Raw genomic sequence first — 20,103 nt, 5'->3', positions numbered from 1 at the left:
TGAAGGGATTCTATTCTATTCTATATGTATTAAAACTGTTGTTGCTCTTCCCTTCTCTATGACCTCATTTGTGGTTGTTCTTCACTTGCTGCTTGCTTCATCTCAGTAGAAAATATTACAACTCAAGTTCCTTGCAGACAGATTGATCAAAACACAAGTTATGGTGACTCCAGGCTGGTAGACTTAAGTACTCTTCAAATTTCTAAAATAACCTGAGCCCCCCTATGCAGTTCCAGCTCGCTGCCACAATCCTCAACCAGATTAGCCCACCACATACATAGAATTAATAAATGCATAATTTGTGCTTCATACTTTTAAAACTATTCTGGCACAATCATTGAGATAACACTCTATGTGAGAGATATGATCATTTTCACCCTTGTCTGTATATATGCAGTGTTTGAGTTGGAGTGGGGATTTGTACTGAGCAGATGTACAGCTTTGTGAGAAAGAACATAAATAATACTTTCTATCCACTATGACTCCTGGTAAACTATGTCCCGGTGATAAAGTCAGCCTTAAGCCTATATTTGTATTAGATAAAGGGTATACATGTATCGTTCTTTCCACTAAGGCCAACAAATTGGCAGCCAAAGTTACTGAATTGTCTGTGCTTTGAGACTCCGCTGTCATAGAATCATAGAATCCCTACAGTGCAGAAGAAAGCCATTCGGCCATCGAGTCTGCACCTACCACAATCCCTCCCAGGCTCTATCCCCATAACCCCATGCATTTACCCTAGCTAGTACCCATGACACCAAGGGGCAATTTAGTATGGCCAATCCACCTAACCCTCACATCTTTGGATTGTTGGAGGAAGCCGGAGCAACCAGAGGAAACCCACGCAGACTCGGGGAGAATGTGCAAACTCCACTCGGGAATCGAATCCGGGTCCCTGGCACTGTGAGGCAACAGGGCTAACCACTGTGCCACCCTTTTATCTGCTTTGGGATAATTTACAATGAATTGAATCCTGCGATCACTTGTTTGCAGGCAAATTAGTTGAGTAAAGCTTTGTGCAGGAGTTTGTTCCATGTTTCACTATACCTGCTTCATGTGTGCCTTGAACCCTTGACTGACAGCTGCTTCAAAATGTGCAGCTTCTATGGGATTTGGGTTGTGGGGGAGCAGGGTGCAAGGGGGAGAAGGAGGGGACGGGATGGGAGGTGTGGTTGGGGGCAGAAGAGGGTGTGGGAATGTGTGTGACAGGGTTGGGAAGTGGGGTGGGGAAGTGGGGAGGGAGTAGGGAGGGAAGGTGAGTGGGCAGGGTGGGTGTGCAGAGCAGGATTCAGCAAAGAGATGCTAGCCATTGAGCTGTTCTAGTGAATGGAGGGCTGAGGTAAAAAGTGAGGTATCCATTCAAAACGTGCATATTTAGCAATTACATATGATGCAGGAGTTTGAGGGAAGTTACTTCATTAATGTGCTGTTAGGAAACAACTAGATTTTGGAAGATAGAGTGTATTCGCATCAATGTTAATTGACCAAGAAGATCTGATATATCCCTGAGCTTAGAAAGGAGGGTTGGCGGTAAAACTGTGTTAAATAACTAAATAAAGAGGTTTAATTGTCATAGGATTAGTGACAAGTATTACAAAAAAGAGCTGAAGTCAACTAACGCCAGTATTAGGAATGTTAATTAAAAAGAGCACAATGCTCCCATTGCAGTAGCTAAGGCTTTATTTGCTAAATGTCAGAAGACAATTAGAATTTGAGGGAGTTTATCAAGACAGATTAGATATGGAGATAAAGATATGTCTGATGAGCGAAAAGATATTTTGCATTGCTTTTCACTGCTGAAGGTGGTGATTCATTGCTGGTCGTACAGGATAGACGTGCAACTAAAGTTGCTTCAACGGCTGGAATTGCAGAATTCTTTTTGGTTAATATTAAGGGATTTAATGCTGTTTCTATTTAAGAGTGCTAAATGAAATGGGGATTGATATTTGTGAACCACTGGCCCATAAATTCAATAGCTCCTGAGGTCTGGGCTGATTTCCATCGATTAGAAAGACACTCATGAAGTTCTATTATTCAAGAAGGGAAAATAATCAGTATTTGACATTGCTTGTGAGGATGCCATTAAAAGGCATTATGTGGAATGCAGTTTATGACTAAAGATCCCCAAATGGCTTGCAGAAGCATAGATTCTGCTTTATTATCCTTATTGTGTACGTATAAGAAACAACCAGCACAGTGAGCTGTTCTGTTGCTGTTACAAAACATTTCATGAGGTATCACAATGAAGGTTATTACGTTAGCTGGTTGACTGGTTGACATTTTGTAGTGTTGTTCTTGCTGGGAAAGTTTATATGAATAGGGCCTGGTCATGATTGGAGATCCACAGTGCTCTGTGTTAAACGACTGCCTGTAATAGTTTTCATTCACTAAACAAGTCAACAAAGGAACTTCCCACTTTAAATAGGCCTTAGGAAACCCAATAGGAAATCCCGTGATGAATTTCCCCAATGATTGGACAGGAAGCACATCAACCGCATTCAGATGAGACCCAAGAGTAAAAATTGCTTGTGTCTCGTGCTAACAAAATCATGGGGGTTTCTTGCTTGTCCTTCACTTAGAATCATAGAATCCCGACAGTGCAAAAGGAGGCCATTTGGCCCATTGCACCTGCACTGACAACAATCCCACCCAGGCCCTATCCCCTCAACCCCACATATTTACCCTGCTAGTCCCCCTGACTCCAAGGGGCAATTTTGCATGGCCAATCAATCTGACTAGCACATCTTTGGAGTGTGGAAGGAAACCGGAGCACCCGGAGGAAACCCATGCAGACGCAGGGAGAATGTGCGTACTCCATGCAGACAGTGACCTGAGACTGGAATTGAAACCGGGTCCCTGGCACTGTGAGGCAGCAGTGCTAACCACTGTGCCATCGTGCCGCCCTTGAATCCCCTATCAGGGCCTAAGTGTCCCATGCAAATAATGTATTTGATTTCCACTTGCATTGCACTGGCTAAGTATGATTAGCAGCAAGATAGGGAGGTCTTAATTGGGGATGTGAAGTGAGGAAGGAGTATTGAGGGAAGATGCTGATTCTGCAAAGGTTTCCTTGGGAGGAGACGCTGCACATAGCTGCCTTGAACATGCATTTGTCCTCAGAATGAGGGGTAAAATAATGTACCTTTGTAATGGAAGTGATGAAGGCATAGGAATAAATCATAATACTGGAAGAGGCAACATCCCTCATGTTCCGTTTGAAGGGAGTGGTGCCCTCTCCAGGGTTCTGATTTTTTGTTTTGTCTGGTGGGAATGTCACCATTTGCAAGTTCCCCTCTTGGTTACACAACATCCTGTCTTGAAAATCTGTCATTCCTTCATTGTCACTGGGTCAAAATCATCGAACTCCTTACCTGAAAACATCGTAGGAGTACAGTTAGCACACAGACCGCAAACAACACAGAAAGATATCCCATCAGCACCATCTCAAAAACATTTGAGATTGGGGAATAAATGCCAGCATTTTCAGTGATTCCCACATTATTTGAATGAATAAATATGACCATTGACATGTGTTTCTGAGAGGAATATTATCAAAGACTTGCTAATTTTTTTAAGTTTAAGTTTATTTATTAGTCACAAGTAGGCTTACATTAACACTGCAAAGAAGTTGCTGTGAAAACTCCCTCGTCGCCACACTCCGGCGTCTGTTCAGGTACACTGAGGGAGAATTTAGCATGACCAATGCATCTAACCAGCACGTCCTTCAGACTGTTGGAGGAAACTGAAGCACCTGGAGGAAACCCATGCAGACACGGGGAGACCATGCAGACTCCACACGTACAGTGACCCAAGCCAGGAATCGAACCCAGGTTCCTGGCGCTGTGAGGCAGCAGTGCCAAGATCATTGGAATGTTCTCTGCAGTGAATCCAGATGCTGAGGGTTAAACTTCTGAAGTTTACAACCTCTGCCACCTCCCTTCTTGCTCGTTGTGTGTCATGTTTGAGAGCTCTCCTCCACTTTCTGACAAAGAGCACCATCTTCACCCTCATCTCTCAAAGCAGCAACTGCAGGAAGACTTTGAGAATCTTCTCTACTTTCCCGTGATTCATTCTTCCCACTACTTCAGCACCCTTTCGAGGTGCATTTTCTTTTCAATAAACCTCAGGAGGACCCAACAGATATTGTACTAGTAAAAATATTTTTCCCTACTCACCCTCAAACAGGTTGAGAAAACTGTCTGTTGGGTTCAATGAAGGTCTGATAAGGGGTAAGGGACCTGCAAATGAAATGTTCTACATTTCCATTTCCTTTCTCCTCATGCTCCTCCTCCCCACTCTCCCCCATGTTAAAATTAACCCACTGGGTTTCATGGAGTTCCTCAGCATTTTAAAAAACAATAAATATCAAGTATAATAATAAACAGAGCCCTAAATTAGGAATCCAGATAATGAGTCATTACAATGGCTGTTAGCCATCTACTAGTCCAAATATCTTTTCAGTATTTCAGTGTCAATGCCCAGTGTAACTGCAGTAACTGGACAGTAGCAAGTTCTGAAGAGGCTTGACAGGGTAGACACGGAGAGGTTGTTTATCTAGCCAGGGAATCTAGAACATAGATACACAGACTCGGGATAAGGAATCAATCAGTTAGCACTGAGATGAGCAGAAACTTCTTCATTCAAAGAATGGTGAATATTTATAATTCCCTGGCCTGGCAGGTTGTGAAGATTAGTTAAGGCTGAGCCAGAAATTTTTTTTAGTGTCTTAGAGAATCAAGAGATATGGATGGGAGGCACAGTGGCAGAATGGTTAGCACTGCTGCCTCACAGCGCCAGGGACGCAGGTTCAGTTCCAGCCTTGGGTGACTGTGCGGAGTTGACACATTCTGCCCGAGTCTACGTGGGTTTCCTCCAAGCACTCCAGTTTCCTCCAACAGTCCAAAGATGTACGGGTTAGGTGGATGGGCCATGCTAAATTGCCCCTTAGTGTCTAAAATGTGCAGATTAGGTGGGTTGGCCATGATCAATGCGTGAAGTTAGGGCAGGGGATAGGGCCCAGGTAGACTGGTCTTTTGGAGTATCAGTGCACACTCGATGGGCCGAAGGACCTCTTCTGCACTGTAGGGATTCCATGATTCTATGATGGAGAGCAGGCAGGAAAGTGAAGTTCAAGCCAACGGTCGGCTGTGATGGAATTGAATGGTGGAGCAGGATCGAGAGGCTTTATTTCTACTCTTGCACCTATTTCTTATGGGACAGTGCAGGAAGAGAGAGTTGAGATTGAAGATCAGCCGTGATTTCATTGAAAGGTGGAGCTGGTTTGAAGGGTCTACTTCCTGCTCCTCTCTCATCTGTTCTTATGCAAGTTCAGCAGCAAGGTCTTACCTTGCACATTCTTGTCATCTCATCACGTGATCGTTTCAGTATCCATGTTGTACATTTGCAGTAAACTATTGAACCTGACGATTGTATGCAATTACCCGCAGATATTGATGAATGTGCTATAGGAACACACAACTGCACATCAACTGAAACCTGCTTCAACATCCAGGGTGGATTCAGATGCCCAAACGTGGACTGCCCACCAAACTACAGAAAAGTGTCTGATATGTAAGTGCTCAACTGGTTCCAGTCATGAAGCAAAAGGGTTTTGCTGGATATTTCTGGATAATAAGATTCATTACTTGTCACTTCTATAATTGGTGTAAAGAGAGGAAGAACTGTAGTCATGCACAGCACTGGGAGGAAGTGTGGGATTTTCCAGCCACGCTCGCCCCCAAAGCTGGGAAATCCTGCCCCAGGCCAACAGACCTTTGCATGGTCCGTGTCCCACCTGCTATAATTCCCACGGCGAGCAGGATGGGAAAAATCCGCCCAAAGTGTTACAGTTATGAGGCTACACTTCTCTGTATCACACTGGATATGATTGCACTGGAGGGGGTGCAGAGGAGGTTCACCATGATGCTGCCTGGGATGGAATATTTAAGTTATAAAGAAAGATTGGGAAGGCTTGTGTTGTTTTCATTGGAGCAGAGAAGATTGAGACCTGACCAAGGTGTACAAGATTATGAGGGGGATGGACAGGGTGGATAAGGAGCAGCTGTTCCCCTTAGAAATCATAGAAACCCTGCAGTGCAGAAACGGGCCATTCGGCCCATCGAGTCTGCACCGACCACAATCCCACCCAGGCCCTACCCCCATATCCCTACACATTTACCCGCTAATCCCTCTAACCTACACATCTCAGGACACTAAGGGGCAATTTTAGCATGGCCAATCAACCTAACCCGCACATCTTTGGACTGTGGAAGGAAACCGGAGCACCCGGAGGAAACCCACGCAGACACGAGGAGAATGTGCAAACTCCACACAGACAGTGACCCAAGCCAGGAATTGAACACAGGTCCCTGGAGCTGTGAAGCAGCAGTGCTAACCACTGTGCTACTGTGCCGCCCGAAGGGTTGAAGGGTCAGTCATGAGGGGACATAGGTTCAAGGTGAAGGGGAGGAGGTTTAGAGGGAATATGAAGAAAATCTTTTTTTACCCAGAGGGTGGTGACTGGAACGCACTGCCTGGGAGGGTGGTAGCGGTGGGTTGCCTCATATCTTTAAAAAGTATCTGGATGAACACTTGGCATGCCATAACATTCAAGGCTATGGGCCATTTGTTGGTAAATGGGATTGGATGGGAGGTCAGGTATTTCTCGCGTGTCGGTACAGACTCGATGAGCTGAAGGGCTTCTTCTGCACTGTATGATTCTATGATTCTGTGTATTAAACTGAGGCTGAGGTGGGAGCCACCGAGTGTGCTGATCTTACTGCAGATCAGTTCTACTTTAATTAGAATATGCCACAGACAGAAGCATTGATCATTTTTCCCAGGGTGAATTCACAAACACTAAATAAACTGAGGGGCAATTTTAAATTTCAAAACCAGCTTTGAATGAGCATGTGTCCTCATCCAACGTGCTGCTCCCACACTCCACTCCATTCCTGGTGGAATTGGTCACCCTGTTTTCACTTGGGACACGCTATGAGGTCGAGAACTGAGATTCCACACAAACTGCTGCATCCAATCTGTGCCAAAGTTGCACCGGACGCCATAATGGCCCAGGCGACCTGCCTGAAAAAGGAATTATCCCTCAGAAATGCAAAGCAGGTCTACACTGGTTATAGGCCCCAGCACGTGGAATTCACTGACAAATTAGTAGATCTTGCAAGAGTGCCTTACTAACTCTTTTAATGACATTTTAGTTTGATATTTTAGGCTCCATTTGTTTGCTGGAGGCAGCATCCCTTTAAAGGGCTGCCCCTTTAACTTTCCCCTCAGTTTGTTTGATTGAGTTTAATTGGTTATTTGTTTTGACTCCAAAAGAGTTGGATCAGAAGATCAGCCTCAGTTTTTCCTGGTCCCAGGAGAAATAGAAATGCTCCTCAGGGACCCAATAAAAGAAATCTCGGGTCTGCTGCTGGCATGTGTGAAGCCTCTCTACAATTGCCTCTTTTCCCCCCACTCCCATCACCCCACCACCCAGCCGCCGCTTCTGGAAGACAATTTTCTGATTGGCTCAACATGGGAATCGGTCATTTGCCGGCTCCTCCTGATTGGACAGCTGTAGTAACAAGCCCATTTGGTGCCTGCGACCCTCTGGCTGCATTACACAGAGGCAGAGATCCAAAGTCAAATTTGCCTGAATTGTACAGGCCGGCATGGTGGCACAGTTGTTAGCACTGCTGACTCACAACGCCAGGGACCCAGGTTCAATTCCGGCCTCGGTCACTGTCTGTGTGGAGTCTGCACGTTCTGCCCGTATCTGTGTGGGTTTCCTCCCACGGTCCAAAGACGTGCAGGTTAAGTTAATTGGTCATGATAAATTGCCCCTTAGTGTCAGGGAGATCATTAGGGTAAATGTGAGGGGTTACAAGGATAGGGCCTGGGTGGGATTGTTGTTGGTGCAGACTCAATGGGCCAAATGGTTTCCTTCTCCACTGTCGGGATTCTATGATTCTTAACACTCCACAGAATACTTGCACCCATGTTGGGTGCGTGTTGAATTCCTGGTGAATATTTATTTGAATGAAAATTTTCCTTTGTGACCATTCATCATGTGTCCAGAGATCAAGTGTATGAGACACTGCAATTCTTTGTACTCTGTCAAAAAATGCCCTAACTTTTGCAATGTTTCCAAATTGGAATTTATTCTATAAAAACTTGGGAGAACCCACTTCATGGCACAAAAATATTCCCTTTGATAATTGGTCTTTTTACATAATGTCTGTACATATGATATAGGAGCAGAATTAGGCCATTCGGCCCATCGGGTCTGCTCTGCCATTCAATCATGGCTGATAAGTTTCTCAATCCCATTCTTCTACTTTTTCCCCATAACCTTTGATCTCCTGACCAATCAAGAACCTATCTATCTCTGTCTTAAATACACTCAATGATCTGGCCTCCACAGCCTTCTGTGGCAATGAATTCCATAGGTTCACCACCCTCTAGCTGAAGAAATTCCTCCTCATCTCAGTTCTAAAGGGTCGTCCCTTTACTCTGAGGCTGTGCCTTCGGATCCTAGTCTCTCCTACTAATGGAAACATCTTTCCCACATCCACTCTATCCAGGCCTTTCAATATTCTGTAAGCTTCAATGAGAGTCCCCCCTCATTCTTCCAAACTCCATTGAGTACCGACCCAAAGTCCTCAAACGCTCAAACGTGTACATACATTTCATGAATATAAAACTACTGGCCAGGCCTATTGGCCAGGGTTTTCTGGCTCCGTTGCAGTGGATGTGATGAGCCAGCCAAAAGTCCATTGACTTTAACAGGACCGTCCATAGTGTCTAGTCCTGGGGACTGTACATTAGAAAGGGCATTCAGGCCTTGGTGAGCTTGAAGCGGTAATTTACTAGAATGGTAGCATGGACAAGGAAGTTTCTGAGGAGACAAGATTAGCTGGGACAGTTTTGATTAGAGCAGAGAAGGTTTAAGTAGAGAGATTAATGGGAGATTTAATGGAAGTGTTCAAAATTACAAGGGGTTTTGATAGAGGAGATAGAAACTATTTTCACTGGCAGGAAGGTCAGTAATAAGAGCAGACATTTAAAATAATTGGCAAAATTGTCTGTGGAGAGTTGGAGATTTTAAAAAAATTCAGCAATATGTTATGATCTGGAACGTATGAACAGAAAGGTTAGCAGAAGCAGATTTATTAATACTTTTCAATAGGGAATTGGGTTTCTACCTAATAAGATAGAACTTGCAGGGCTATGGGGACAGAACAGGGTAGAGTCTAATTTTCTCTCATTCAGGCAGTTGGCACTGGCTTCCTTCAGTGTTATCTGAGTCTATTGTCGCATTATTTCCAGAACCCCCTCGATCAACAATGTTGTGGAGATGCTGTTGTTGGACTGGGGTAGGCACAGTAAGAAGTCTCACAATGCCAGGTTAAAGTCCCAACAGGTTTATTTGGAATCACGAGCTTTCAGACCGCTGCTCCTTCATCAGGTAAGTGGACAGCACTCCGCTCCACTCAACTGATGAAGGAGCAGCGCTCCGAAAGCTCGTGATTCCAAATAAACCTGTTGGACTTTAACCTGGCGTTGTGCGACTTCTTACTGTATCAACAATGTTACTGAGGCCATTGCTGACAATATCCATGTTTACTGGCAAAATCTAAGATGTTAGTACAGAGCAAATTAATGCAATGAATGACTAATTTAGTGTGAGTTTACTTTGCATGTGGTTTGAACAGCAAAACTGTGCTAATTTGATAATTATTTCCTATAGTTTATTTTATGGTGATGCATGGCAGCAACAATGGCTCCTGACTGCGCAATGCTTTCCCAACTCTTCGACACATATCATTCTTGAGTTTGTGTGTTGCGGGCACTTTAATTTTAATGGGAGGAGACTTTGGTCTTGTTTCCTTACTTTCAACAAAGTAAATAAGTTGGCGTTCCCTTCTCAGGCGCTGCGAACGCATGATGTGTCCCAACTACATGGATTGCCAGAACATACCAGTCAGAATCACCTTCTACCAGCTGACTTTTCCAACCAATGTCAAGGTTCCGAGCACCATTTTCCGTATTGCGCCATCACCGGTATACGTAGGAGACAGCATTATCCTGACCATCACTAAAGGGAATGCCGAAAATTTCTTCAGTACACGGAAGGTGAACGCGTACACTGGGATTGTGTATGTACAGCGGCAGTTCACAGAGTCCAAAGATTTCGTACTTGACGTTGAAATGAAACTCTGGCGCCAAGGAATGTTCACTTCATTCCTTGCTAAGATACATGTGTTTGTTTCAGCTCATCCTTTCTAAAGCAACCACTGTACCTGTTGTGCACGATATAACGTTATGGCCCGACACTAATACGCCCACCAGGCCAATATACATGATGGGAGGACTTTTGACTTTGTAATTCCTGAAAGTGCAACCCTTGGCTATACTCAATAGATATTGTCTGTTTCACACGCTCTTCAAAAATCAAAATTACATCCAATGAATCTAAAGCCACCATGGGAATTTCAGCTACTGCGTCTCTTATTTGTCCCAATCAGAATATGTAATTACTTGAAAAATAACTTAAATCAGACTGTGATGTCTGTGTGTGGAGCACAGTCTATCAGAGTCACATTCCAGCCATAATGGTAAATTGGACAAAGCCTACAGAACAGGTTTCACAATCCCATGTATATTCCTTCCATTATTTCTTAGCAAAATAATTGTTAAAAATAGCAGATTTTAAACAAAATTTGAACAGGTTGTGGGGGCATTGCCAATCACTGAAGTGCGTCAACAGCAATCTGTGGGGATTTTAGCGTGACAAATAAAATAAAAGCGACTCTTAATCTATCTCCCCGACAAAGATGAATGAGGACCTTTTTTTTATACAAAGACAATGGGCGTGATCTTACCGGCCATTCATGCCACGCTCCCGCTGCAGCAAAGTTGGAGAATTTGGCACCCAGTCAAATCTCTGTTCACTGCAGCGGGATGGTAAAATCCCGCCGGCGTGAATGGTCGGAAAATTCCGGCCTATGGGTGTAAACTTATCTTGCCATAACGCAAAACAGCAGTAGCAAATTGGCAGCCACATGAAGAGGGATGCAAGTCAGGCCACCAATTCGCTATCACCCCTGCTGCAATATTAACCCAAGATCAATTTTAACCCCGGGAGTGGCACACATGCAACTGGAATATGTTCAAGTGGAATTGCTTTTCTAAGGCCCTCAGGTCCGTCGACTGGTTACATTTCCTACATGGCTTTTGTTGCTCAACATACTATTGTAAAATTAGACAACTCTAATTTTAAACTGGATATCTGGCCTTCAAGAGGGATTTAGAACTCCACTGCAAATCACACAGTGAGACGGTGAAAGAGATGGTTCGCGCAAGAATCCGTAATATTTTGTGCAAAACCAGAATGTTTCGACAGAAGTATTAACTGGAATAGATTTGCCGTCTTGTTTTGCTGAAACTAGCTTTATAAAGTAATCACGACTCCGGTGCTATAAAGCGTTTATTTTTCTCAGTCATTATTTCATACATTATTAAGCACAGCTGATATTTACTTAAAATGTACAGCAAATCTGAAAGCTAAAGTGTTTACACGTTTTTCTAAATATGTAATTTTGGAACTTGAGACTGTTTGTTGTCATATGAAAGTTTATTCTGTATTAATAACCCTCAAAGGGTTAAAACATGTTGCCATCCTTAGCCATGTAGCCATGTAATGAACTTTTATTAAACATGGACATAGAATTCAGATAGAAAATAAAATCAGTCTTTATATAAGAATTTTAAGATTTTTTCATTAATATTTTGCACAGTTTTGTGTAGATACCAGAGCCATGAAATTCCTTGGATTTTACAGATATAAAACATAGTAAGAGATGTGTTTGGCATATTCCACGCTGTAAGTAAGCTATGCACCATGTTGGTAAAGGCATTTGGGGCCTGTGTCTGAAACAGGTGAAAGCAAATAGGGGAATTTCGTTCTTGTTCAAGGTTCCCTTCCCAAGTTGCCTTGAATGTCGCGGGCAAAGGCCTGACTACATGTGGCCTAACCAGCCAAGTACCAGTACCAAGAAAGGCAAATTTCAAAAGAAATGAACTGAGTATGGAGCAGAGAGAGGTTGGAGTGCTCCATTAGAATACTCTGTTATTGGTCTTTGCTCAGCTCCTTCCCAATTACCTATGCTCCCTGTCCCAGGACCTGGGTGCTGCTGATATGGAATGAGTAAGCTGCTCTGGATGCCTGTTGGCTTCTGCTGCATGTCCAATTCTGCGGCTGAGGTTGGGTTCACCTTTTGGGTGAACCTTGGGCCTTTGGCTTCTGGTTCACACTCCCAGCGTGCCGCCGATGTCAGGCCTGAAGATTAGCTAAAATAAATTTGCACTGTCATGTAGCAATTTACTGGGTTCAGCCGAGAGTACATCATTCACTCTTTATAAAACAATATGCTAATTGGGCTTTTATTTTTCACTACATATAAATTGCAAATGATTCGGGTGTATTTCTTTGATGCGTTTATGATATTGTTTAAGGCAGAGCTCCCACTAACCTAGAAATTGCATTTATTGTTTGCCAAGAATTTGGGTGGCATGGTGGCACAGTGGTTAGCATTGCTGCCTCAGCGCCAGGGATCTGGGTTCAATTCTGGCCTTGGGTGTCTGTCTGTGTGGAGTTTGCACATTCTCCCCGTGTCAGCTTGGGTTTCCTCCGGGTGCTCCGGTTTCCTCCGACACTTGAAAGATGTGCGGGTTAGGTTGATTGGCCATGCTAGATTGCCCTTGGTGTCTGGGTGGTGAGGGGGGGGGAGGTGGTTAGCAGGGTAAATACGTGGGGTTACGGGGATAGGGCCTGCATGGGATTGTTGATGCTGCAGGCTCGATGGGTCAAATGGCCTCCTTCTGACTTGTAGAGATTCTTATGATTCTAAGAAAGTTTGCATTGCTACCAATCATCTGCAGATCTGTGACCTGTTGTGGTTCGCCCTTTATGAAGACAGTTTGTAAACATGTTTAAGAAACAAAAAGTTTGTCACCCATCATGCCAGTGCACAATTCTCTGGGCAAATCTGGTAAAGTGAAATTCAAAATAATGGGCTGGGTTTCGCAGTCAGTGGCAAAGGAATAGCATTCCCAGCTGACCTTAAGGAAAGCTGACCTAAAAGGGATTCAGTGACCTCCAGCGCAGACATCCCCTTTCCTGACATTGGTTTGAAACTTGTGTCAAATCACAGAAATCTCCAGACATCCAGCAACGGCAATATCACCATGCAGGGTAAGCAAATAATCACATTGAAGTATCTCAGAGACAAATGAGGAAGAAAAGCCACTTCACTTCTCATTTCTATGTCATCAGACAGTAATATCATGGATGGAGACATGCACGTGGGATTAAAGTATAGAAGCTAAATTGTTGAATAAACTAAATATCAAACAAACCGGGAAGTGCCGGAGCCGGGGCCAATGGGGAGGGGCCAGTGGGGGAGGGGCTAATGTGGGAGAGGGTCCGCTGCCATGCTGCAGCGATCGGTGGGGGAAGGGCAGCGGGGCGGCGATCAGTAGGGGAGGGGAGATCTGCGATTGGTCTGGGTGGCGTGGGGTTGGTGGGGGCTGCGTCTACGGCCCCGGGCCCCCGCGGTTGCAGGGGGTGGAGCTGCTTCAGGCTGCCTGCAGTAGCAGGGGCCTGACAGCTCTCTCTTCGCCTGTCAGACACCTGGTAATGCAAATGCGCATGTGCAGCATCAGAGGCCTGCACATGTGCACTAGCTCCCTCTGCAGGGTTTCGGGCAGGTTAAGCCCCATCCACAGGCTTCTGCAGTAACAGGCTCACTCAGAATTTTGCAGCCAAAGTGCTTATGAGGGGGGACCTAAAAACACGCCCAGAAAATGGATCTGGAACTCTCCCAGTTCCACGCCCGCCCAGCACTTAGACTAAAAATGGTGAAATACCACCCTTCCTGTTGGATTCTGAGGATGATGAATTTGATAGTTTTTAAAACATTATGATTGTAGTTTAAATTATCCTTGTAGAATTATTTCATTCAAGAAAATGTGACACATTGATTTAAGTTGAAATACCAGTGTTATTTTTTTGCACATTTCAAAATGACGACCACCTGTACCAACACCAGCAGCTCACATTTTATACTTAAACCCCATTTCTGGAAGGATATTTTGAAGCTTCAAAAGTCAACTCAGATGCTGTGATCTATGGTAATACCACCCTTAACTTCCTTAGCTAGCCACACATGGATCTTTCTTGCTGGGGTTTTGCTTTTTACTGGTATGTACATTTGCTGAAGCATTTAGATTTTTTAAAAAACGTTTCCCACTGTTTATTTCTTGCCAAACCTTTTACCCAATCAAGCTTAGCCAGCTGTCCCCTCATATGTATAGAATTGGCTTTGTTTGTGTTTGAGATTGTTGTTTAGGACTGAAGTATGTCGCTTACAAACTTAATATGGAATTCAATTGTATAATGATCACTTTTTCCCAGTAGATCTTTTATTATGAGAGAATTTCATACATTCAACTAAAAGACAGTCATCTGAAAATTGGGTTAATTAACAATGGGCAAGAACTCCACTGTGTGCTTTCTGTGACCAGATTATAAATAAGATTTTTAATCACCGGTTTACAATTGTGTTGTGTATCAGCAGAGAAAAAAAATGGCCACCAACGTTTGAGGCACTTTTACTCTTCACCTGGATGCGTTGATGCTGGCAGTGGATAACTATTCACTTCTCAACACTGATTTACATCTTTAACACTGTTGTAAGAAATGGCCTGATTGAGATGGATTAGTTCAGGATCAGACGTGGGACTGTGCAGAAGTTATGGGTGAGATTCTCTGGCCGCCCCTCAGCATTTATCTTGGTGGCGGGAGACCATTTGCTGGGGGCAGGATCCTCTGGTCCCGCCGCAGTCAATGGGAATTCCCATTGAAACCATCCAATGTCACCGGAAAATCCGTGGCAAGGGGGTGCACCGCTGGCAGGACCAGGAAATCCCATGGGCGTGAACGGCTGAAGAATTCCAGCCTATGCATTGTTCAGTTTCTACTCAAACCAAGTTTATTCCACTTATCCTGTTTTTTTATTTTAATCTTTTATGTTTATTCCTGGTATATAAAACCTTATAGGCATTCTGAGAAAATTATGAGGATGGTTACTAATTATCTTTCCCTTCTCTTCCTTTATTGAAAGTGTTGTTTCACACTGAAGTACTGTTCTTCCACATTCATAATCCTCCCACACCACATACATAAGCCAAGACATTGAATGCTGGTACGTTCTTTTATCGCATGAACATCACAGCCAAACCTTACCCCATCCCTTTCCCTCCACACTGTGGCCTCACAGCGCCAGAGACTCGGGTTCGATTCCTGGCTTGGGTCACTGTCTGTGCAGATTCTGCACCTCCCCGTGTCTATGTGGGCTTCCTCCGGGTCCTCCCACAATCGTGCTGGCTAGGTGCATTGACCATGCTAAATTCTCCCTCAGTATACCTGAACAGGCACCGGAGTGCCAACCACTGTTCCACCAGTTATCAGCCTGTAACTCCTTCCAATGTACCTGATGGCAGGCGGTAAAAGCTGGAGATTTTCCTGGCCAGCTGTACTGCAAGACTTTGCCAAGCATAATCATGGACCATGCTAATGGAATCCATGGTTACCAATGCTCTCATGGTAAGTGGGAGGAGCATCTCAACCCACCTTCAACCTGCCACTCTGGCTTTAACTGAGATGCGAAAGTGGGCGGAAGACTAACCCAATCCAAGGAGATGGTTGGCTGTTAAAATATGATAATGAGGCTGCAAGTCTAATTGCTGTTCAGCTGATGACGGGCTGGTTTTGTGTCCGGGTTAATAGCTAAATCTAGGCTAGGGAATGCCTTCACATTTACCACCTGGATCTAATGGCCTCCTGAGCAACATTTTGGGTACCACTCCCCGCCCCATGATGCGTCTGACCACACCCACTGGCCCTCTGACCACCCCCAGATCTCTGATCCCCTTCTCAGACCTCTTTCTGCCATCAGTGAGATGGACTCCCACCCACCCACATGCCAACCCTGCCTTTGTGTTTGCCCCCCCCCCTCCCCTCCACAATGTTCAATGCCAATCACCCCCTTTTTCCATGGGATTCCCCCAGCCACACTACCTCCCATGCGCTGACCACACTGGACCTACTTGGTCTCTAGCTTCCACTGACCTGTTCCCTGATCGATTGGAAGCCAATTAAAAAGCTCACAGAGTACAGAGAAATCCTGACTTCCAGATTATTCAACCTCATAGAAACATAGAAGAATCACAGAGTCCCTGCAGTGTAGGAGGAGTAAACACAGTAAGAGGTTTAACAACACCAGGTTAAAGTCCAACAGGTTTATTTGGTAGCAAAAGCCACACAAGCTTTCGGAGCTCCAAGCCCCTTCTTCAGGTGAGTGGGAATTCTGTTCACAAACAGGGCATATAAAGACACAAACTCAATTTACATGAATCTGTTTACATGCCCTGTTTGTGAACAGAATTCCCACTCACCTGAAGAAGGGGCTTGGAGCTCCGAAAGCTTGTGTGGCTTTTGCTACCAAATAAACCTGTTGAACTTTAACCTGGTGTTGTTAAACTTCTTACTGTGTTTACCCCAGTCCAACGCCGGCATCTCCACATCATGACTACCATCGACACCGCAAACTACCGGCTCCAAGTGGAGAGGATCTCCAAGAAGATCGCGCATATCGACACAGACATCAAGTTTCTACAAAGATGCAAGATTCATGTAAATTGAGTCTGTGTCTTTATATGCCCTGTTTGTGAACAAAATTCCCACTCACCTGAAGAAGGGGCTTGCAGCTCCGAAAGCTTGTGTGGCTTTTGCTACCAAATAAACCTGTTGGACTTTAACCTGGTGTTGTTAAACGTCTTACTGTGTTTACCCCAGTCCAACGCCGGCATCTCCACATCGTGTAGGAGGAGGCCATTCAGCCCATCGAATCTGCACCGACTCTCTGACAGAGTTTCTTATCTAAGCCCTCTCCCCAGACCTATCCCCGTAACCCCAAACATCTCTCATGGCTAATCCATCCATCTATCCTGCACATCTTGGGACACTAAGGGGCAATTTAGCCAATCCGCCTAACCTGCACATCTTTGGACCACCCCAGCTCCCATAGGGTCCGGTAAGTAAAAATTCAGGTATTTAAGTTAATTATTACACTCCTAATTGGGTGACTAATACCAGTTAATTCAGCACAGGCCTAACCTTTACCTGTATGGAATGGGTAGTGCATTTACCCAGTGAGCAATCAGGGAAGCCGACAATGATTAATAAATTTAAATTAAACACACTGAGGAACCAATCTATCATGGAGACAGCAAAATCAATAATCATATTTGCAGAAAGATTTAGAAGACACTTTAGCAACTTCGCTTTGCAAAAGAAACAATTAATCTTACTTATCTCATGACTGGAAGCAGCAACTCTGCCGCTGTTTAATCTGTTGCCATACATGGAACACACGCTATTATGATTTTTAAAAAATCTATTATTCTTAACCAGTATGATAATGGTTTGAATTAGAACTCATTGTTACTGGTCGGGTTTCTGATCAAAGTGGAACAAATTAGTAAATGCATTTTGATGTAGAACAGGTTTATTGCAACTAGTGCAGAGGAAATAGCCACGCAGGTTTCAAACAAGGAACTATGGTGATAATTACTTAAAAAGGAAATGCAAAACCCTATCTAAATCTATACCTTCTGTGATGGTGATCACAAGAACTGAATCTGAAATATCCGAATCATGGAATAGAATCATAGAATCACTACAGTGCATAAAAAGGCCCATCGAGTCTAGTCTACACCAACCCTCCAAAAGATCCTTCCCTCTATCCTATCCCTGTAATCCTGCGCATTAACCATGGCTAGTCCACCTAACCTACACACCTTGGGACACTAAGGGACAATTTAGCAAGGCCAATCCATCTAACTTGCACATCTTTGGATTATGGGAGGAAACCCACGCAGACACGGGGAGAATGTGCAAACTCCACACAGAGAGTCACCCTAAGCTGGAATCGAACTCTGGTCCCTGGCGCTGTGAGACAGCAATGCTAATCACTGTGCTACCATGCCATCCGTGAAACATTACTGCCGAGCATTAATCATTCTGTGGAACATTCACCCTTCATGTCAACTATGAGTCAAGAAACTGGACTGTTCGTCCACCCTAAACATTACTGCTCTGACACCACACCCCATCCACCTCTCTCCACCCACAAGTGACTGTAGAATAGACCCATTGTACAAACGAGAGCATGGAAGCTCAATATATAGATAAAGTGCACTCACATGATGAAGGAGCAGCGCTCCGAAAGCTCGTGCTACCAAATAAACCTATTGGACTTTAACCTGGTGTTGTGAGACTTATTACTGTATATAGACAAAGCCAGAGGTCAAGGCAACCATCTGTCATTATGGATTACATTGTAGAAAACCCGAAAATAGTTAAAATGATTGAAGTGAACCCCCAGAACAAGAGAATAAAAAATCTTCCTCATGATGGATGCAAAGAGTTGAAAATGTCACAGTAGCGTATTAGGGAGGTGCTCTTTTAAAGTTGAGGCAAACCTTTTCCTTTACCAACTGGATATTAAGGATCACCCGGGCAGAACGTGCAAAGAACAATTTGGTTGGATTGCCTCTTGTACGATCAATGAATTATTCATTCCATTCAGTCCAATGGAAGGAAAATGTGGCAGAATCTGTTCCCTGGATGCAGAACTCCACCCTAGATTAAAAGCAAATTACTGCGGATGCTGGAGTCTGAAACTAAAAGAGAAAATGCTGGAAAATCTCAGCAGGTCTGGCAGCATCTGTAAGGAGAGAAAAGAGCTGACATTTCGAGTCCAGATGACTCTTTGTCAAAGCTAAAAGGCATAGAAAATGGGAGATATTTATACTGTGGGTGAGGGAATGAAAGGTGAGTCATAGCCACAAAAACAAGGGGAGAGGCTGCTAATGGCAATCCACCCTCGATGTACTGGCTAGTCCAGGTGATACTTAAAACCCAAATGATGAAAAGATAAAAATTGCTGCAACAAAGCACAAGCAGCTTCCTGTACCTGACCCAGGAATGTTTAGATCCTGAGACATGAGGATGAAATGGGACACTGCAACATTGCTTATATTTATTACCTTCATAATCATAAGAAAAAAAAAACCAAATTAAATATGTTACCACATTGCAATGGCTGAGTTTCCTCTTTGGGGTGAAGTTCCAGCGGGTGGTACGTCCACTCACGCTGTTGTGTCCAACCCCAGCCTTGGCTTATTTCCCTGGGTCAGTGCTCATTAGAGATGCACAGCAAGTTCCTGGCATACCAGTGAAGAAACTTGGGCTGTGTCGCGGTGAGGGAGTGGATATAAATTGGAGACATAATTGTTTTGTGATAAATTGAAGGAGTACTGTTTTTGGAACAATTGTGATAATTATAGAATGGAATTTATTTTAATGGAATCCGTACAGTGCAGAAGGAGGCCATTCAGTCCATTGAGTCTGCACCGACAACAATCCCACCCATGCCCTATCCCCATAACCCCACATAGTTACCCTACTAATCCCCTTGACATTAAGGGGCAATTTAGCATGGCCAATCAACCTAACACGCGCATTTTTGGAGTGTGGGAGGAAACCGGAGCACCCAGAGGAAACCCACACAGAGAATGTGCAGACTCCACACAGACAGTCACCCCAGGCTGAGTATCGAACCCAGGTCCTTGGCACTGTGAGGCAGCAGTGCTAACCACTGTGCCACCATGCCATTTAAAAATTTCCCAAACTATTTGTCACTTTTCTCCACGTCTTTCAAACAAAGCTGGAGGTGTTTATTTTGTTGGCACACGCCTCAATTGATTTTACTCTTGGTATCAGAGTGGTAACAGCAACATTCCACTTTAGGGCCATTGCACTTGGCAAAAAACAAACATTTTTCTCAGTTAGATATCTGTCAGCCGCAGCCCCTCCATTCAACACATTTCTTGCAAATTATTGACGGATGTTGTCATTTGATTGATTCAACCGACAAATCGGATGCATATGTTCATTGATGCTGCAATATTTTCACA

The 20,103-nt window shown here is 44.2% G+C and overlaps 1 protein-coding gene across 4 annotated transcripts in view; it reads left to right on the top strand.

The window, feature by feature from the left end:
- The window catches only part of fbln2 (fibulin 2), a 235,781-nt gene extending 224,020 nt beyond the window's left edge, over nt 1-11,761 (top strand). For all 4 annotated transcript variants that reach the window (XM_078209667.1, XM_078209664.1, XM_078209665.1 and 1 more), the window contains 2 exons: nt 5,448-5,571; nt 9,930-11,761. In XM_078209667.1, coding sequence (XP_078065793.1) covers nt 5,448-5,571; nt 9,930-10,287 — 482 coding nt within the window. In that variant the 3' untranslated portion in view covers nt 10,288-11,761. The remainder of the gene's footprint in view (nt 1-5,447; nt 5,572-9,929) is intronic.
- The last annotated feature ends 8,342 nt before the right edge of the window (nt 11,762-20,103 follow it).

The sequence above is a fragment of the Mustelus asterias genome, chromosome 3 (assembly GCF_964213995.1).
Source record: "Mustelus asterias chromosome 3, sMusAst1.hap1.1, whole genome shotgun sequence".
NCBI classification, from domain to species: domain Eukaryota; kingdom Metazoa; phylum Chordata; class Chondrichthyes; order Carcharhiniformes; family Triakidae; genus Mustelus; species Mustelus asterias.
This window is presented reverse-complemented; position numbering and strand designations above follow the sequence as displayed.